The sequence below is a fragment of the Perca flavescens genome, chromosome 13 (genome assembly GCF_004354835.1).
Source record: "Perca flavescens isolate YP-PL-M2 chromosome 13, PFLA_1.0, whole genome shotgun sequence".
Classification (NCBI taxonomy): domain Eukaryota; kingdom Metazoa; phylum Chordata; class Actinopteri; order Perciformes; family Percidae; genus Perca; species Perca flavescens.
In genome coordinates, this window is record NC_041343.1 from 25,543,644 (window position 1) to 25,566,160 (window position 22,517).

The window sequence follows — 22,517 nt, forward strand, 5'->3', positions numbered from 1 at the left end:
TAGCCCACTCTTTCACTCTGCTTCATGTGACCAGTACACGACCAAATGCAAGAAGCGCTTGCACTTGCCCTGGTGATCTGTCTCCACCCAGGCAATCTGTTGGCACCAGGGAAGATGCCACAGCACATTAGCAGCAGTGTGACGGCATGTGGCTGCTCAGTGTGTGAAAGCCCTCCTCAGCAAGCCCCCACAGGGCCACTGATACCCAGAGTTGCTAACAGCTTTTGACTTGCAATTAGCCGGCCAAGTTTATCAGCAGCAATAGCTGCAGGAGCTGAAGCGGCACTGCAGCTAGGGCACCTTTTCTCTGTGTGTGTGTGTGTGTGTGTGTGTGTGTGTGTGTGTGTGTGTGTGTGGCTTTAGGGTAGAAGGGAGTGTGTGTTAGGCAGATGTTCTCAGCTCTACATACAGCCAGCCATGCTGTGATTAATCAAGGTGGCTGCGGTCATTGCGTTGAGTTACTTCTTCGTCTTCTTTTGTAACTCGCTTCATACAGATAAGACTGCCCATGAGCAGACAGAACAATAACACTCAGACTGGATACTGTGTATTGCCCATAAGGGCAAACCCTGCAAAATTGCATTAACTGAACCAGAGGGAAAGACTGTCATCTTAAGAAGTCCATCCACCCACCCTCTTCCCCCACTGTGGCCTGTCTGCATAGAAGGGGAATTGTATTACCCAGAACTCCTCCCAGTTATGATGAATCCCCAGCCCTGAGAAGACTGGCCAGGCCGACCTCCATTTGCTGGAGATTAGATCCTCTGATTACAATGCCAGCTACCTCCCACCACAAGATAAATCTTCGATGGGAGCCCAAAAGCAAAACCCTCCAGTTCCATTGCAGTTAATAATTTTGTCTTAGAGGGGGACAATTATTTATGATCATTCAAATGGAGCCGGAGATTTTTGACTAGATGGGAAAGCTAAAGAATGGTTTAAGTTAAAAATGGCATTTGCTAGCACTTCAATTTAGAAATTTCCATATATTGAATTCATACTCTGTGTCATTGCTGTGTCACATATCACATTACATGAATGTCTTGTGAAAGGTGAACTATGTGAATGTGTTTATTAATGTGCCATGTAGGTGTTATGAACTAAAGATCATGTGAAATGTCACACTGCTGTCAGCCTTCATATTATATGAATTATATGTTTGCCTAAAAGCTTTTGTTGGCATATTATGTGTCTGTATAAGTGTTCATAGATCATTATGCAGAGTATGGGCAAGAGAGGTGGTGGGGTTAGGATGTGGTTTGCATGCCTAATTTGCACTTTTCATGCTTAACAAACACTGGGTAAGCAAGCACTAATTTGCCCACAGCTAGTAAGCCCACAGCTAGTAAGCATTGTTTACAACAGTGGTTCTCAACACTGTACTTTTATTCTGACAAAACACAGCAGCAGCTGATTTTCACTGATTTGTTGCATGTCTCGGGTTTAAGCTGCTGAAATCAGCTGCTGTATGTGCTGATTTTGAACATACTGTAGAGCCTCATTTTAAAAGTTGCAAAGATAATGCACAGCATATTCCCACTTATCCCTAGTGTTATCCAGTCATGCAGATAGTTTTGGTTTTATGTGCGTAGGTTTTGAGATATATCAGTGTTCACAATTTTCACTGAAACTATTTCTTCACTAGAAAGTAGTTCCTGGGTTATCCTGACTACCCAAGTACTAAGTTACTGCTTACTGTTCCTGTTACCTGGCAGGTAGAGCAGCTAGTGATACCTCTATTTCTTAATAATTCATTTGGGCGAACCGATTCTTTAAGACAAACTGAAAGTATTGGCGAAGAGGGTTTACGTGCTGTGAACTTTCAAATCACATTCAAATACCTAAGAGATCCTTGGTGTTTGCTCTGCTGAAAATGTCAACCTTGAACTGCTCTGTGATGAATTGTGGCACCGACAGCTGCGTCCATACTGTGCTGTATATCATCGCATAACACTTAGATCCTCTGCCACCGACATGTCCATTACCATATAGATGGTCTCTGACTTCTGACCCTGATCTGTTCTAGGTGTCCATGAATTGCGACTACGTGTTCGTCAATGGGAAGGAGACGCGGGGATCCATGAATGCAAGGGTGATCTTCAGCTACGAGCACCTGAGCGCACCGCTGGAGCTGACCGTCTGGGTGCCCAAACTTCCCCTGCAGGTGGAACTTTCTGACAACAACCTTAGCTTCATCAAAGGCTGGAGGGTTCCCATTCTACCTGACCGAAGGTGAGGCTCAAATCCAAATGGGGAGTTGGACAGTTAGCATGCGTGCAATGTTATAGGGAAATTACAGGTTCATGCAACTTGGTTCTGATTTTTATAGCTTTGGCCATCATTCCCATCTGTATTTATAGCATTGTACTCACCATGGTAACTGCTGAGATTTGGGAACTTGGCAACATCACTGAAGAAAGGGCAAGAACCATAATCAGACAGGTTGTAAACAAACCCCCAGATTAGCCAAATGTAGGCTTGGTCCACACGTGTACAGGTACTTTTGAAAACAGGGATTTTCCTCCTTCGCTCTCAAAAAGATCCCATCCACAAAAGCACAGTTTAAAAAAAATCTCTTTCCAAATGAAAACTTAAATACACTGAAGTGCTGTCAAGAGCATAGAGCATGTTAGCTAGTCATGCAAAGAATAACATGTTGGGCAATCAGATGCCTGAAAAAAGCTGACCGTCAGACCGGGTCTTGTCCAAAACTGTGGAGGTCTGTGCCGTGGGAGTATTAAATTATCTAGCAGTGACCTCTGTAGCGCATTCTGGCACCTCTGTTCCTCAATAAAGTGAAAGAGAAACTGTATATTTATGCGCAAACATGTAAAAAGCAGTTGTTAGTCATTGGAAATAGCACTGTTTTGGCCATGTCTGCCATTGCGCAAAATGTCGCCTTATTTGTGACGCATCACAACGGAGATAATGGCACACACTCTGAGGTCACAAGCCAAAAACTTTCGCCTGTCTATACAACAAAACGGAGTTTATGAGCATCTTACAAAAGGTCTGTTTTCATATACCTAAAGCAGTTTCAGTGTGGACACACAAAAAAAAGTGGACTAGGCGTTGAGAAGAAAAAACAAATGTGAACTGTAAAATAATTACTCAAACTGTCTGTTCATCACAGCTTACAAACTGACTTCCTGCCTCAACTTTGAACTACTGTAATAACCGTAGAAGTGCGCAGACCGTTTTCCTAAGGGATTATAATGCTCACCTTCCATTTTTCTCAAAATAAAGTGGTACAAAAATAAAACCTGAGCTGTAATAAACCCAAAAAAATCTTTCATGTAAACCTTGATTGAAACAAACTATGATGAACTGTACATTTCATACAAAAGTTTGTTCAAGGATTATTTTCAAGCATTATTTTCCTAAATATACCCAATGGTAAAAGTCAAGCCAGAATGTGTAGAATTCTTTTTCTTATTATTTTTGTACAATACAAGAGGACTCATTATCCAAAGAGCATGAAACCCTGCAGTCTTATACATTAGAAACTAAAAAGCAGCCCAGATGTATCTCTGTTATCCAGGATTTTATGTGTAGCTGCTTGTTTTGCTCCAATTAGATTCTCAGGCTCAAGTACACGGCAGAAATGTACCCTGCAAAACTAGGCTCTCAAGTGCAAATAGATGTACAAGGTTGTCATGTTTGTGTCATACCTATCTGAACCCATTTTATACAACAAGTCCAAAACACAGACTTGATTTGACTTTGGGTAGGTACACTGAAAGCTTTTCAGAATGAATGTTGGTTGTACTTTCAGATAGATAATTATGTTTTTTGGACTAACAAGCAGGTCATTGGGATGTTACTTAGAACTTAAAATGATAGTCAGGGCTGTAGCTGTAATTTCAAGACGCTGCCACACTGTTGATGCAGTAGTACGGCCATGTAGTACATAGAACTGTGTCTATATGTGCTTCATTACAAAATGGTGAGTGAAGTACAGTATATAGAGTAGACTAAATGTCTCATTCAGCACATGGTCACTGAATATACATTTTTTCAACATTATGATCATAGGCGTAATTTACAAGGGGTGTGGGGGGGTTACAACCCCCTCAATAATCAAAACTGGCCAGTGCAACCCACCCCAACAACCTATTATAATTTCCTTTCCATAAATGAAGATATTTTCACAATAACTTGATGCAGAAAGGCACAAATTGTTGCAGAAAAAAATCACCCAAAAAGGAAAATGAAGTGTTTGACACTCAAAATTTCAATTTTGCTCAAAAGTGAAGATCTCAACGCCCCCCCGATGTTGAACCCAAAGTTACGTCCTTGATTATGATAGGGAATAAGGAATCAGACATCTTGGCCTTTTTGTCAATATTACACAAGACAAGCTTTTGACGATAGAAGGAATCCAGCAGGCAAAAAAATATGAGTGAGCAGTTAGAAATATAACACCTTTAGATGTGGGCTTGAGCCAGGGACCCAATGAACAACGGTCTTAGGTTAAGGAACCTGGGCTAATTAAAATATTCTAGCATTCATGTCATGGATGGAGCAGTAACAAACAGGCCCACAACCCTTCATTTAGGAAATGTTTAATGGGAGCATTAACACTCACGCAGGTGGCTGCTGTCATTGCTGCTGGAGTACATCACAGTAGACCAAATCCATTTCTACCCAACCTGAATATAAATGGCGTGTTTAAGGAGCTGTTTGAAGAATTAAGTTATTTGAAATTGCTTAGAGTGCTTGGAAAACATCTTGCATAACCTCATTTTTCAAAGTTCCCCAATGGGCTATTATGTGCTGTATGTGGTATATTATTTTGACGAGTCAAATGTGTCTTAAATCCCCACTTTAGCACCATTCATTCATTTGTTTTGTAAAAGGCTCAGCCTATTAAAGTAGAACCCTGCAGATGAGGAATTGTATATGTGCTTTTATTAGATTTGTTAGTTGTGCAGACCTCGTTATTTTGAATGGTGTTTGCCATTTGTCCAGTGTTTACCAGGCCCCAGGGTCTGCCGGCAGCCTCATATGGTATAACTCTTATATAACGATATGTTCTTTGGTATTCAACTTTCCCCGAATATCAGTAGTTGGACTGGTTGTTTCGAGCAAATTGGTGTGTTTTAAAGTATGTTTCTCTAAAGTATGCACCTCTACAATTCTTCCAACCCATTTTCTATGCATATAACTTCCCTTGTGCCTTCATGAAAACAATAATCAAAGAACCCTTGTGAGCTATTTTAGGTTGCAATGATTGCCACACAGGCAGGCCAGATAATTCATTTCACTGCAGGTGAAGCATTTCTTTCTTGCATGCTGTCATTTGGATTTACTGAGGTATGGTAATTGCCTTTACTTTTCCCTGTAGTTCTTTGCAGCATCAGGTAACTGCAGAGAAATACAGCTTCCACCATTCTCAATGGTGCCACATGCAGACTATTGTAGCTGCTGATACTGACTAGACTGGCCTTCCCACAGGACTCTAAGTGATATTTCTGGTGGTGGTGTTGGACATATCTTTTGATGTATGCAATATAGCATTTTCTGTTTTTCTGTTGCCTGATCCATAGTTGTAGCAGTATCACAGCAGGCTGACATTCACTTGGTACTACTTTAATGTGAAATCTGTTGTATTTTTACATCATAAATTAATTACCACTTGCATTTATTTCCTTTATGTTTGAAAAGACATTTTACTTCACAGGAAATAGATTAATTACTATTTATGTTTGCACCTCTTGATTGCTTTAGAAACAGCCTACATCTCATTACAGGGTTGTTGTACTTGTAGTCAAAGTGTCGATGCTGAGGTTATCCATTAATCATGATGGAGCAAGCCTAGAAAAGTAATAAATCCCTCACAAAAAAACAACATATTTACCACATTTATCATTAGGGTTGGGCATCGTTTGGATATTAACGATTCTGATTCCAATTGCGATTCTTCCTTTCGATTCCGGTTCTTATCGATTCTCGATTCCGATTCTTTGACGGGTGGAGTTGAAACGGGTCACGTGCTTATTTCACAAATAAGAGGAAAGTTTTATTTTGATTCAAAGGTGGGTTGCAGTTTGACGGGGCTTTTTCAATTTAAAATAAAGCCACACTAGACCACTGCTTACTGTGCTCCAAGGCTGCAACTCAACAAGCGCCTGGCTGCTACAGAAACCAAAACTTGTGCATGTTAAATTTGGAACCCATGATCAGATTTGAAACCAAATCCTTCAAACGATTCCAAATAAAGAAACGATTCCGATGGAATCGTAATTTTTGAAACGATTCCAAGTAGGAATCGGTTCTTGATGCCCAACCCTATTTATCACATGTAATACCTTCACATATTGTGTGGTTTTCAGATATTTCACATTAAATGTAAGACGCCACATGTGAAAACATCTATTTCTTACGTTGACAAAACAATCCCAATACAACATAAGACACTTTATTGTCATTGTAGGCATACAATGAAATTACATTTGGTAGCTTTAAGTGACCAGCAGCAATAGAACAAGATAGAAACAAGATAGCAACAATAAAGACAAGCTATAAACTAGATGATATAAGATCATTTCAAGGTATTATCAAATGTACGTAATCAAATGTAAGGGTCGAATCAATCAATCACCCGCTTGTTCTGGAGCTTTTGACTGTATCATACGGTCCTCATTAGTAGATTGCTCAGTTGCCATGGAAATGTTTCCGTGATTCTGAGCGCCTCGAGGACTTCTCCTCCATGTTGACTTAAAAATGGAGTTTGACAGTTAATTCTTGACCTTGAAATTAGTTTTGGCATATTTCACTTGGTTTTATGAGGAACAAATATTCCACATGTAATGGTAACCAGGGGTTTAAGATGCTGACCATGCAATCACAATTTCTCCAGTTTGACTTTGGCCCAGTGACTTCACCTGAAAGCATGAGTTTCATATGCATAGTTTTTATTAATCACACTCCCGATCATGTATAATGTTAATTTGTTTACACTTTGTACGGTGGCTGACATGGGCAAATGCCCTGCAACTTCAGAAAACACATGCAAATAGACAATACACAAGCAAATTAATAAAACAACTTCATTAATTTGACAACACATGTGCAGCATTCTGCAAATGCGCTGCAAATACACACAACACAACCAAATACATAAACGCGATGCAAATAAAAAACGATGCAAAAAGAAAAGCACACAAACACTGAAATCAAATGCAACAAAAAAATGCTGCATCCAGATTACACAACGGAAGTTCTCCAGACCTCTAGAGGGAGGGAGGGAGAGAGAGAGAGAGAGAGAGAGAGAGAGAGAGAAAAGTGCGAGAGAGAGAGACGTTCAATCTCAGAATGGTGTGCAACGGTGAGATTATAGATATTAAGTCTATGTTTGAGATATGTTTTCTCTCGTTTGGTGGGTGTGTCTCGGCTTAGGTCACAGGTGATACTCAATCAGCAGAGACGTCTGTAAACCCTTGGTAATAAAACATTTAAAACCGCATCAGCATTTAACGTTAATGTTTGTTTAAGCCATATTACATGAGAGGGTTTAATTTCCAGGTCCGAAGGCGCATCATTGAAGTGTAGGCCTCCTCAAGTGTAATATTGGGATTATACAACAAAATAAGTGACCAATCTGTATTCATATATTCTGGAGCAATTCACTCTTGAAATACAAAAAACAGACACGATTTATAGTCCATCCCTGTTTAGTAAACCAGCCAATTTACCGTGGGATTTATCAAACTGAATAAATCCCGCCCGCACATAAACACAAAACTGCTTTGCTTGCTCCATCGTGTTGTAAGTAAGACATCTGCTGAAAAAGTGATTGTATTCATTAGCATGATTGCCGTACTGTTTAGTTCAAAAACATCCAAAACACCAAAGGAAGAAGAGCGGACCAGACGCAAGCTTTTATATTGAAAAGTCGAAACTCAGGCACAGCACCATCCGGGAAAGCATGAGACGGGAGTTCTCTTTTTACTATGCAGCCATACCCGACTCTAATAAAAAGGCACTTTCCCCATGGGGTCAAACATCCAGCTGCTCCCTCTAGAGGTCTGGAGAACTTCCGTTGTGTAATCTGGATGCAGCGTTTTTTTGTTGCATTTTCAGGGTTTGTGTGCTTTTCTTTTTGCATCGTTTTTTTTATTCGCAGCGCGTTGGTGTATTTGGTTGTGTTGTCTGTATTTGCATCGCGTTTATGTATTTGGTTGTGTTGCAGCGCGTTTGCTGAATGCTGCACATGTGTTGTCAAATTAATGAAGTTGTTTTCTTAATTTGCTTGTGTTTTGTCTATCTGCATGTGTTTTCTGAAGTTGCATGATGTTTGCCCCTGTCGGCCTCCGTAACTTGGACTTGTTTAAGACTCAAACCCAAAGTTTCGAACTTGGGACTTGACTTGAACTTGAGTGTCAAGACTTGACATTCCTTGACTTGCAAATCAACAACATGGACATCTGCCATTCACAAAACAACACTACAAACAACCAACAACTGCCAACAAGTCTGGCAAACTCCGCTGTACCAAGATTCCAGGCAGGCAGAGAACGGACAGACGGCAACAGGATTTACGAGAAATCATCTTAATTCTGAGGAACGCCAGCACTTACAATAGCACTGCATCTTGGCCTTGGTTCAGTTTGTTTACAGTCATTATAGAGTGCTGTGATAATGAATTAGATGATGTTTGCACAGCCTTCACAATACACTTTAAATAATACCGCAAAGTAAGAAATCCAATACCATATAATGTTGCTCGTTAGTCATCTCAATCACACTCCAGTTACACCAAATCGTGATGATTATCTGCATCACACTTTGCTAAAGCTGCTTCATTTTGTGATTGTTAGACTGAATTATTGTCTTTTCATTAACGCCTCTCAATCCTCCCATCGTCTCTCTCTTGCTTATCTTCCTCCTCTCACAAGTGCTCTGACTCCTTTACACAACCTCTAACCTCCCACTCTCTTGCCCTCCTCGCTCTTTTATTTTCCTCTCTGTTGCATTCTTTCCATTCTACATTCCTTCACTTCTGCAATGTGACACATTCCGAACCTTCACGCGCAGCAAGGTCTCTTGGCCTGCAGTGGGTCTTTGCTACAGTGCAACAGAATTGCTCACTGGCTGCATTATCCAGCAACATGCTCTAAAAAAGGAAAGAAAGTGTAATCAGGCGGTCAGACCGCGTGCACTGAAGCTTCAGCTTGTACGGTTGTATCAAAGACTCTAATAAGAACAGACAATATTCTTCTGAGGGAGAAAAAATATCAACCTTATTTTAAGGTACTGACTCAAGAAGGTAAACTTTCACTGACCTGAGCCAAGAGTTGTGGAACTCCTTGACAAAGACAGAGAGAGTCTTACTGCCTCATTGGTTTTTTTTCTCTATCTTTAACTGAATGAGTAACTGTGTGTGCAGTCTGATGTGGAGTTAACTCACTTACCTAAGAACAACAGCAACTACATAACCTGAAGCTACACTGTCAGTCTTCAAACACACAGAGGCCTACAGATGTCCAGACGACATCCAGGCCAAAGAGTTAATATGAACTGGAAGACAAATACACTATACCTAATCAGTTTTTAGGTTTCCAGTTTTTCGATTCAGTGTCTTCTTGTATTACGTTACTTTTTAAGGTGATAAAAAAAGGGAATTGCTTTTGATTAGGTTAGCTGGTATTGGGTTATTTAGGTACTCACCATTTAGTTAATCATATTATTTTTTTTGAATTTGAGGACACATGAGACAAAAAAATATGCAGCAGAGGACTGGATATTATGGCTTTAGTCCCTACTAAGAGTCAATATCCTTTACACTGGATCCTCCATTTCCTATAATGCAACCAGTTGCATCTTTTTGTTAGACCTTCCCTGACTGATAAAGACCTGCATCTTTCAAACTCCTCACCTATAGTCTGTAACATAGGCTTTCTGTTATAAATTTGTAGTCTCAAAGCCTGACCTGAGAACTGCTTAATTTTCTGTTATTTGTTTTAGACAAACAGCACCCTGATAGCAAGATAGCAACCTTGCTATTAGGGTACAAAATTAGCACCATCCACCAGCCAAATGCTGATAAAATATGCAAGTTGCTGGTAGATTTGCTTCACTCACCAACCAAAAAAAAAAAACAATGGTAATCTATTGAGTGGCTGGGAATTTTGAACATCACTAGCCATTTGGCTGGTGGACAAAAAAGTTTTGCACCCTGCTTGCTGTTGCTTGCCACTGCTAATGACTGCGCATTAAATTGGTTATTATTTTCAATACAGTTTGATTTAAGTGTATTTTTTCAGGTTTGTTCTGCTGATCCTGATTTTTGATAAATTAACATTTTTTTCTGATAGTTTTTAATTGTAATTTGATTTCCCATGAATAAAAATTCACCAAATGTAAAAACTAAAAAAACTCCGGGTATGCGAGGCTTGTAAGCCCTTAATATTTGACACAGAATCCATATGCAAGATTATGACTAAGCTGCTGCAGTAAAACCTTGTTGTTTTAGCTACATTATTATTTTTATGATGTTTGTGTTATTGTTTTATTGACTGCATTGATGCAGATGTACTAATGCTATCCATTATTCCACTGACTAATGCATATAGCTTTTTCCCTGTCAGGGCAATCATTTCCAATGTATTGAATTAACAGTGGCTTTGCCACATAGTTACAAAATCACACCGTGACTGTGAAAGAGCTTTTGCATTTTTTATTCATTACAAAGCAACACATTCAACCAACCATAGACACAGAAGTGATGAGTCCATGACCCGATCTTAATCAGAGTTAAAGAGGTTCAGGAGGTGAAGTTAAAGTTGCTTGAATAAACAACTACATGCAGGTACCTTCAACGATCCATGAGAGCCATATTGGAGGCCATTTTATTCCTATACATCATATAACCTGCCAGTGCAAAGGTATAAGCAGAACAGAGTGCTGAAGTATTGGGGGGGATGATGAAGTGTGGAGAGGTAGCATGCTAAGAGGAATTAATAATCAACACGGCAGGTGGAGAGGTACAAGAAAAAATGCATTTTGCCTTTAAGGGAGTGTATTCTAAGCTTTTATGAGACCTCGGGACAGAAATGTTTAGTCGAATAATTGGACCTGTTCCTTGAATCAAGGGATATATACTTCGTCAGTGGCTGACATCTCTGCTGCCTCTGCTGAATCTCAAGTCGCTCAGATAGTTAAATCAAAACTAAGATTAAGCAGAATAGTGCTTTTTAAGAAGGCAGTGGCAGACTATCAAGCCTGCTGAGCGAAGTTGGGTAACTCATACATCTTGTTGTAGAGCAGATTGCACTCAGTAGGGGTACACCTGGCATGTTTAACCCTGCTGCCCAGGGCTCCTGTGAAATAAGAGGCGCATCACTTCAAAACACTGCTTATGGTGCCTATCAATCCCTCCCTGCTGACTTGGAGGATTTTCTTTCCTCATTGCCACTACATCAGAACAGATAGTGTGATGGATTGGAGCGGAGTGGTGCCGAGTTTCTCATCAGTGTTATGATGTCAAATTATAAAATGACTATAGACCCTTAAGAACAGAAGGCACACATTGAGACGTAGCATCATGCCACAGTGCGGAGCATATTTTGGCAGCAGCTGCTCGGTTTAAAGAAGTGACTAGTTATGATTGGTGATGGCTTTAAGTTTTCAATCTTTTCGGTGCCCAAATCCAGACACATTTGGCCGGATTTTGGGCATTGAGCGAAGCTTCTCAAGTTTTTCAACTCATTGCCTCATTTTGCAGGAAACGCTGCTGCCTAACATTGGAACCCACAACGTTATCTACCATATAGAGGAGTGTTTAATGAATTTTCATTCTCTATTTCAATTATTTTCCCCCTTTCTTCTCCATCCAAGGAGCACCAGAGACAGCGACACAGACGATGAAGACGACGAGCGCCGGGTGAGTCGAGGCTGCACCCTGCAGTACCAGCGGGCCCTGGTCAAGGTGCTGACCCAGTTCCACACCACCTCCACAGAGGGCACCGACCAGGTCATCACCATGCTGGGGCCCGAATGGCAGGTGGATGTCACAGACCTGGTCCAGGACTCCCTGAAGGTGGCCAACCCCAGAATAGCTGAGTTGGTGGACAGGACGGTGTTGGTGGGACTGGAGCTGGGATCCACTGTGCTCAAGGTAAACAGACCGCCTTTTTATTCCTCAGTGCTGAAAATTCACATAAATCGGCAGTGAAAAATTAAGTGTCTTGTGATGACAAATGATGCGTCTGAGTGAGAAGCGTGAAAGAGGGCATGGTGTTCCTTGAATGTGCCCAACACAGCTAACACACACACACACACAATGAAAGTTGAGTTAAAGAGATGAGAAAGCAAGATTTAAAAGTTTACAGCAGCTGTTGGGAGCTAAAGAAGCTGGTTTCTTTTAGATATACCTTTTTGGTGCCTTGATTAAAGGATAATGCAGGATATTACAACTCTATTTTCATAGTTTTGGTCATTTTTATTGGTTATGATAACATTTTACTCACCAAAATATATAGCTGAACATTGGAAAAGGGTGACACTGCTCGTTTGTCTTCTTTTTGCCATGTTTCCAGATCTTTGAAATTAACTTGACTGCCACAATGTTACAAGTACCATTGGGAATAATGGCCTAAACTATGAATATAACACTGAAGTTGTTCCTTAAAGTTCATACAGTATTTTGTTTTATCACTTTAATTTTTTTTTCATCTTTTGTCTGCGTCTGTTATAAACAAAAACATCTCTGTCTCTCTGTAAGTGTGTGCTGCTGTTGATGTCCACTTCTCTCAAGTAAGAGAGCTCCCTGACTTAACGTGCATATAAATGCATCGGCCAAGTCAGGTTCAGAAGTCCTTAAAACAGAACGCGCCACAAGTTATGACTCCTGGCCAGTGATTTACCGATGCTTCTCTGGTCATTTATGGGTACAGGGAGAAGTAACGGTCAGGGAGAGTTTTGATCACCGTGGCAGATCACAGTTTCAGCCTGTCAGGAGAAAGAATGGTTTCCTGATGGATGCGTCCAATGATGGCGAAATAGGGAGGAAAGATATAAATCACTAATCCATCATTTTAAATGTGCAATGGATCATTTGTAATCTGTTGAAGGTTATGAATAATTATACATCAATTTACCACCAACAGACGTAACTTGCCACACTGCCTCATAGCAATTGTACATAAATAAATGAATAAATATATAAGGTGTTGAGAAATGATTTCATCCCTCAAACAACTTGGATTGGTCCAGAACAACATGCTAGAGTTGGTCTGGATTTGATCACTCAAATGTTATGATCTAGAAATAAAAATATAGATCCTCCTTGACATGGCCCTATATAGTGTTTATTAAATAGTGAACTATATAGGGAACAACCAAACGAGATTTCGGACCCTCACTGAAAACACATCATGGCGTGACTTGCGTCAGGCGCCCGTTGTTCATATAAACAAACCGAAACAAAAATACTTCTAATACGTCCCTGAAACAAACCGAGCACCCAGGAGGAAAGTAAAAGGTTGTATACTGTATATGTTGCATGATACATTTCCACTGTTTAGAAACGAATGTCCGCTCCATTTTTCCTTTTCAGTTTTCGCGGTTACTTCTGCTTCTTCTTTTCTTACGGGAAAACACGACCATGTTGCATTGTGGTATACGGGAGTAAAATGTAGGGTACATCGTATGTACACTCAAATTAGCTGTGCATTGTGGGTATTTTATATTGGACTACATAGTGAATGAAATTAACGGAGAATTCGAACACCACTACAAAATGGCGAACACACTATATAGTGCACTATTTCTCTGATAGGGGACGGTTTCGAACACAGCTTAAGAGTCTACAGCCATGCTAGCGGCTCTGTGAGGCTGCACTTAGCTAATGCTAATGTCGGCATGCTAACATGCCTCTGGTTGGCACTAGATGAAAAGTCAACAAATCACTAAAGTTTTTTATGATTCATCCTCTGGGCACCATGACTGTACAAAAATGTCATGGCAAGCTATACAAAAGTTGTCAAGACATTTTACTCAAATCTCAAAATGACAACCTGCTGATGGCGCTAGAAGTAAAAAAAAAAAATTGTATAATTCACCATGAATGTCTGTACAAAAATTCATAGCACTCAATCCAATATTTCTTAGATTAGTGATATGGTTGATGGATCTGGATCAAAGTGGTGGAATGACCGACATCACCATCCACCGAGCCATGCAGCTAACATGGCTAATAACAATAAGGACAGTTTATGCATATTTTAGGTGCTTGTCGTTGCTCATTTACTCAGCCATATGTCAAAATTCCGGCCACAGCATCACTTCATTACGTGTAAGTCAAATGAACACGGGACACTGAGGCCAAACTGAAACTCCAGCTGCCTCCTGCACCTGCAGCTCATCCCCTGTAGGTGTGAATTAATGAATGAATGAATAAATGAATGAATGAATGTGTGAGGCAACTTAAAAAATCCTTCTAATGATAAAACACAATGAAGGAAACATAAATAGGAGCTCTGCAGGCTGAAGAAGAGCTAAGAAGTTATAGTAAAATATCTGTAGTTCGCAGAGTCTGTTTTACAAAGAACACTGAAATTATTGTGCAGAGTTTCTGAAAATGAACACTGTGTAATTCAACAAGGGTCCTTCTGGTCTTTCAGAGGATTTGAATTAGTCTTTGAGTCTTAGATGTCTGATTCAAATTGTCCACCAGCTCATGAATATGAATACAGAAAAGGAGCAGCTTTTGTTCACTTTGCAATACTCCAGAGAGTCATTTGATTTCTCTCTTTTTGGAAGGATGGTTGAGGCTTATTGCATGAATTAAGTGATTCTATGTTAGATTTGACAGGTCTGTTTAATTGAAGACACAAGAGAGAAAATGCGTGAGGTTTTAAGGTAAAACTATAAAGATAGGAGATCTTACTTATTCTGTAAAGCAGTGTTTCTCAAATGGGGGTCTGTGTACCCCTATGGGTTCTTTGGAGTACTGCAGGGAGTACGTGAGATTCCTTTTTGAAATGTTAATTTCAAATATATCAGTCATGCATAATTCATAAAATTAATTCAGTTATGGATTCTAAACATTTGAAGTAACATTTATGTGTGTTTCAGTTACAAGCTTAAGTAAATCAGTCAATAATGGTGCAGGGCTCTAATGTTTTTTCTCTTTATATAGCCTTTTTTTCTACCAAAAATACTTTGCACTCGTCGGGGGGCACTTGGCTAAAAAAATATTTCAAAGGGGGGGGTACATTATTGAAACCACCACTGCTGTAAAGGGTATGTTTATGTCCTGTGATTACATGGCAGAATGATGACTTTCTAACATTTCACCAAACCTGGTGGGACTTGGGGGTTTAATCCAGAGGATTACTGAACAATAGCTGCTTCTCAAAATGAAAAGCCAGACATGAACAGAATTCACTATTGGTCCTCTGATCAGAGATCATTTAATTATATCTGCAAACACCAAACCACTCGTCCAAAGAGACACAGCAGAACAGAAATAGATTTGAGTCTAATCTACAGCATCTTAAATGTCACCAGAAAATTATAGTTCACTATTTACTATATGACACAGAAACAGTATGTAGTATGTATCACAACAATGTGATCCCTATTCAAATAATTAACTTCATTGGATGGTTTAAATGGATTAAATGGAGAAATTGTGTCACTTGCATAAAGTCTATTGTGCAAATTCTGCAAGTACAAGTTCCACCCACAATGTAGGCCGATCTAAATGATGTACCATGCTCAAATGGGATATAATTTAGATCGGTATAGGCTTCAAATATTATTATATCTTTTAAAAAAATAGAGTTATATAATCTATCAAACTCATGTCATTCTTCCTATTTCTGTCCATACTTTGATCTGCCTAATGACATTGAATATGTCCCCCAAGAAAGTCATAGTTTTCTTGGTGAGGGAGTTTTATTTTGCTGCATCCACTTACTTTGCAGAGTGGTAAGCTGTGTAATTGCTTGAAAGTTTACAGGACGGTAAACGTTGAAAGCCAGGATCATGTTTTCATTTTTTTTACTGCATTTCAAGAAGCATTACATTTGTATTTCATCAGTTCAGCGTCTTGGAAGCATCGTCTTGTCTCCGCTTGTAGAAGTCAAAGCGTAACCAGACTAAACTGATCTCGCACTTAAGAAGGATCAAGTTTCAGTTTCTTCTTCTGAATAGTTAATCATATTTTTTTGGAAGATTTCTTTATTGATGTTGTACACGGATACAGTCTGATGTTGTTAACTGATTAAATAAATTAATCATAGCAAACAACAAAAAGGTTATACAATAACCAGCGGCAAAGCTGTTCAGGTGAACTGATTTTATATGTTTCAATCAATCAATCAAGCTTTATTTATATAGCATCTTTCTAACATAACAAAATGCAATTCTAAGTGCCGTGCAGCGATTGAAAAACAGCAGACAAAAACAGAGATAAAAGAGACTTAGATTTAGAGACTAATGCACATTAAGACAAAATATGGATAGGTACAATAAACTTTTTGGGGGGGAAATCGAATTGCGATTATCATTCGATTTGTGATTTTTTTTTAAGTTTAGCTAAAGTTCAATATTAACTGTGTAACAGATAAAACACGTCATGGAGCATTATTACATGAAAAACCACCAAAAACTGCCATATATTCTTATGCTAGGATTGGAACATAGATATGAATTACCACCAATAAGTGTTTTTCTTTTAATAAGATGGAACATTGAATCTGTGATATGTAGGATTATTCCAGCATTTATTTCATGAAATAACAGTAACTAGCCTATAACTATTAACAGGAATAAAAAATGTTAAACCAAATGTTACACCAAACATTGAACTAAATATTTCACATTTGATAAATCGCGGTCTCACGAATAGCTAATGGCATTCTTTCAAATCTCGATTTCGATTTGAAAACGATTCATCGATCAGCCCAAATACTAAAGCCATAGAAATTATAAGACAATAAAATAAGAATAAATACTAAAACCATAAAAGTACATTACGTGAAATTCAGAGTGAATAAGTAGGTTTTTAGTCTGCGTTTAAAGGTATCAATATTTCCAGCTCCTTTCAGATCCTCCGACAGGATTTTCCAACGTCTCAGTGCATAATGGCTGGAAGCAGACAAACATCTAAAAGAGAAGAGCTGGAGAATCTGACGGGCCTTCCTGGTTTGTAAACTAAAAGCATTTGTGAGATGTAGACTGGTGCGAGGCTGTGTAGTGCCTTATAAACTAATAAGAGAATTTTAAAATCAATACGAAAACTGGTCACAGTGTTTGACCTGTGACGGTAAATTCAATATAATATATTAAATTAATGATATAGTATTACATAGTACTGCTCTGAATTTACCTTAATTTGAACTTCCAAAATAGAAAAATATCTATTTTTACAGAATTCAAAAGGAACACTTCTGATTTTATTACGTGCAACAATAGTGTGTTTTTTTCAGTTTTCTTATTTACACACCAAGATAATTTCCAATAAAGATTTGTGTATATTTCTTAAAAACTAAGAAAAACCTACACAATGCGCCTCTGCACTGGCTGTCCCAAGTGGCAGCAAGAAAATTGTTTGAATTTCAGAAAATGTGGAGTGCTTTAGTATGCTGGCTTCATACTGTATAATGTCTCTTTGATAAGTTTTCCACCAGTTTCCCAATTAGTGGGAACGACGTACTCTTACTGTTGCTCAACTTTCTAATTTCTTTTCTAATAACATGAAATCTCTCAAGTTCAACTTTAATTTTCAACTAGCATGACTTCCTTTTAGTCTAATAAAGTATAACTGAAGGTTTAAATTGCCTTCTGCAGACCCATGCATTAGCACCTATGGTGAAATAGGGCTTTCCAGTGAAAGAAAAAGTTGTTATCTGTTAAAAATTATTTTCAAGATCTATTTTGAGTGGTGTTCACTTCAAAATGGGCCATGTAAGTTTCTGTAGATGTGTGAGGTTACTTGCTTTCTGTGTTTCTGCTACAGGAAACAGCGCAATGTACCAATGAAATCTGCACCTTGCATGAATAAATCTTCCACTGACGTTCTGTTGCGCTGAACCGTAGAAGTATGATTTATTGAATGCAAGGTTTGAGAAGAGAAGCATAGAGTGAAATAGGGAGAAGATAACGTAGTGTGATGCAAGTAATATGCACTAGCATGAGTGGGTGCTCCCCAATGTTTAGTGAAGAAACTCTGCTGGTCAGTGTCAATCTGCTGCTTGGACTCATCATTGATCTTCTGTCTGACTTAAGCATCAGTGAAATAGTGCCGCGGCTTCCTGTGAATGCCACCAACATGAGGCCGTGCAGAGCTACAACAGAGACTGATAGAGGGGCTCCTACTGTAGTTGAAGAACATGTAAATTGTAACTACTTTCATGCTTCACTTCACCTCCCCTGCCTGCAGCACAGATGACAAATTCAACTGGGAGCTGGGCTGGAAGGAGCTACACAACTACAGCTGACCTCTCCTTGCTGGCAGACAGAAATGCAGACATGGAACACATTCATCATTCATTACTTAGTGTAGCTATGAATCAATATTCATCCCACATTGTCACATTTCTTTTTAATCAAAATAGCTCTGTTTACTTTCAGCCGGGAGGTGCTGGCTTTTCATATGTTAATTAACTCTCATAATCTGAGGGGGAGAAAGTGTTTTCGAAGTAAAAGGGTCAGACTGAGTTTAAGAATATTCTTTTCTTTCACCAATTTTGTCCACAGAAGCCTTGAGAGGCAAGTGACAAAACAATCTGGTGATCCATTTGAATTGTTTTCTTTCCTGTGTTTATGAATTAGGAACAGGTTGTGTCAGGATAACCCTTCCAAGTTCCAAGTTTTTTTCCCCACCTGTTTCACAGATGATGTTTTTATGGAACTTGTATAAGATTATCCTGGCAAACCTGTTTTTCCATCCGTTATTAAGTCAAAGACACTGGAGAGAAAACAATTTAGATCCATCTTAGAAAATGGATCACCAGAATTTTAGTTTTTCTCACTTGCCTCTCAGGGTTTTCGTATTTGTCCCTGTCCAAATTAGGATTGTAAAGAAACCCTGCCACAAGATTCAAGTTATTGAAATTGACTTGATAAATGTAACATTATGCTCTTTCTTTTTTTAAAGCGCAGTAAAGCAGCAGTCACATTGACATGGATAAATGTAAAATGTAAAAACATTTCTTTTAAAAAAGCATTGGTGAGTTGGCAGAATTAGCAAAGTTTTCAGGTAGGAAGCCTGTGAGGGAACATGTTTCTACACTAGCAACTCCTACAGTTTGGTCATGGTGTCTGCGTGGTGCAGGTGGCAATTTGGAAATTAAACTAAATACAACAATACAGTGAATAGGTAGTTACTGATGTTGTCAGAATCACTAATACTCCCTCCACCTACACATGCCCAGAACGTACTGTTGGGGTTTTCCAAAGGCATTATGGGAAACTTAGGAAATCAGTAACTGTGGTAAAAGAAAATGAGACAATCTGAGGGAAAATGAAAGACCAAATTGCAGCACTTTATCAGCAAATACACCCTGGAATACATCAAAAACATCGCAAATTGGTAACAGTCTGGGAGAAAATCTTTCCTCCTGGGTTTTCATTTTTAATGTGACAAAAACTAGTTTGAAGCTTAATTTCTTTCTGTAAGTGCCATCCGTTCTCTCCCCCAAGTATTACTGTATTTTAAAAACAGAAGACTGCATCAGTGCCAATAGAACAGATGATAAACTGACCATAGCTGGATCATTATTTTAAACTATGGAGTCTCACCGACTAATCTTTCTGTGCTATAGACTGAATGTCTTCAACTTATATTTGTCCCGATTTTTAATAGCTTTACCCCATATTTGAATACCTAAACTTTCAGTAACATCAGTCATATCCTACAATTGAACTATTTTTAGCTTCAAACAATAAAAACTCATTTGTAACTAAATACCAGTCCAGATCAGCTGCTCCTAACAGAAAACATATGTTCTTGCCCAGTATGTGCGCAGTTACGAATTATACAATAGTAATAGTTGCAAATATGTTCATTTTTAACATCACTGTTTCCAGGAACAGCACTATGGCTCAGTCAATGAAGAATTCTTGGCGGCTGAAGGAACTTTACAGAAATCTTGCATCTCATATAAAGATGTGCACCTGCTGAAGGAATGCATCATGAATCATTCTGTTCACTTCTAATGTTTTTTTCCCCTTCATATTCAAGCCTCTTTTTGTATTTTGGCAACTGTGGGTGGTAACTGCTATGAGCCAATATATCTATAAATATCACTGGGTTCCACTTTTGTCCCATAATGTGTGCTTGGCTGCTTATCGATTAAAACTAGAATACTTATTTTTATTTAAATATAATTATAATTCGATGTTTCTATTATGTTTCTAAAATGTTTGGAAAACATGTTAACAATTCAGGTACATTTAGGGTAAAGAATCTATAGAAAACTATTATGTGCTGTTTGAGGGTCTATGTGTTTGTCAACTCAGGCAACACAAATAGCAATGACTGGAGAAGGTTCAAGCATTGATACCAAATTTGCACTGCAGCACCCGATCTGTAGTGACCAAGTGAGTTTTCTTAAATATATCTGAAATTGGATACATGACAGCTCAGGAGTAAATGCCTACACAATATATGTTTCTATTCAGGATCATATCCCAAACAAGATTAGTTTCTGATTACAAGTTTTTAGACAATCAATGTGTACAATGTGGTGTATTTTTGAATCGTGTTTTGACATTTGTACATATTGATTTTAATAGTACTAGCTTTTCTTTTTAGTCACTTTAATTGGCCTGTGAAAATATAAGCCACAGTGGAATGGAACGTGAAATAGCAGAAAATCAATTGCGCGCGTGTGCGTGTGTGCGTGCGTGCGTGTTTATGTGTGATGCCCAGTAAACCATAACACTCCTTTCTGGCACATTAATCCATTACATCCGAGCAATATGCATATACAAGTGGAACCTGACTTCAGAATTTTGTTGCTGCATGAAAGTTTTTTTTCCTCCTTATTTTTTTGCCCTGAAGCATTTACCAGTGTGGAGGATTACTTTCTATTCCTTTATACAATTTTGCGCAATTCTTTAACTTTATAACACTTTGCTGTGATATAAATGCAGCGCATAAACAGCAATACGCACAATGTGTTGTGTAGATATACAGTATATAAAGCAAAATGTCAAGGGAAGGGATGTGGAGGGGCTGTAGTGGAGACGCATTCAAACACGCTACAGAGAAGCTTTCTCTCAGCCGACACCACTCCTTAATTGTTTCCAACCATTAACCTCTGGAGGCTAAGAGGACATTAGCAAGGAGAATTATACCATTCTTGTAGCTGTGCAACACAGGTTGACAACAGTCATTGAGCCATCGAATTAGTCTGAGCTATCATGTTGTAACACATACCATAACACTGAGAATAAAGAGTGAAGGTTCTACTGAAGGTGAGGATCTAATTCTGAAGTGAAGAATATACATTTTGATAGAGCTCCCAGAAAAAGATGCAGTCAAAAGCTCCAAAAAAAAAAAAAAAAGCTAGGGAGTGAATCTCGAGTGTAGAATATTTTATTACAGATACAATGTGTCAAGAATTATAGGCAAATAGTTTGGAGGAGAAAACTATCGCTGATAAGGACCATGAGATGCTGTTGAAAGCTCCGGAAAAAAATTAGAAAAGACTAGAATAACAGAGCAGAATATTTGCTTAAGAACAACTAAAGCCTTAAAACAAATAGCACTGAATTGCATTAAGATCTCTGACATACAATAGATAAATAGTATGTGCTCCACAGTGTGTGCTGCCAGTCAGTTGTATTTAATTTCTTCTGTTACCAATTGTAGTTTAACTATCGGTCATATAGACCTCACTTACTAAAGAACGGAGAGCAAGGAGCTCTGATAAAAAGAGATTGGCAGTCAGCTGCACTCTGTGTGTGTGTGTGTAGTATTGCGTATGTGCATGTGTGCGTGTTTTCATTAGATTATTAGGTTTACGATTTTGAGCACAGCAGAAATTATGTATGGAGACCAAATTAATAAAACCAGACACCTGCAGATGCATCTGTTTCCACAGATGATTTGACTCAAGCCTTTACATGACAAATTACATTGCACCAGAAGACACTATAAATTATTGCACCAGATTATGTGGCAAGGGGAGGGGGGGGTGGACATTGGACGACAAATGATGTAGAAGTCACGCAGGGAGAGATGCAGTCATAGCAACTGGGTTTCTGTCACAGCAAGGCACCACATACAGTATAAAGTATTTTTATTTTTTTATAACATATTTTATTGAGATCAGAATCAAGTTTTGAAACTAAACTTTTTGTACAGTTAAACAGAAAAAAATTATACATAAAAGGTCAGGAAAAAGAAACAAAGAGTAAATAAATAAAATAAGGCACACAACTCACCCACCCCACCCCACTCTGGCTTAGTTGGAATAACATGCATACATACAAAATATAACAGATCTTAGTCTGGTAAGACTTGTAAGTCTGCGTAATATGATAGAAAAGGCTGC

The 22,517-nt window shown here is 38.7% G+C and overlaps 1 protein-coding gene across 2 annotated transcripts in view; it reads left to right on the plus strand.

The window, feature by feature from the left end:
- Nucleotides 1–22,517, plus strand: part of tmem132e (transmembrane protein 132E) — a 381,952-nt gene that overhangs the window by 348,862 nt on the left and 10,573 nt on the right. For both annotated transcript variants that reach the window (XM_028595737.1, XM_028595736.1), the window contains exons 6-7: nucleotides 2,027–2,232; nucleotides 11,842–12,121. In XM_028595737.1, coding sequence (XP_028451538.1) covers nucleotides 2,027–2,232; nucleotides 11,842–12,121 — 486 coding nt within the window. The remainder of the gene's footprint in view (nucleotides 1–2,026; nucleotides 2,233–11,841; nucleotides 12,122–22,517) is intronic.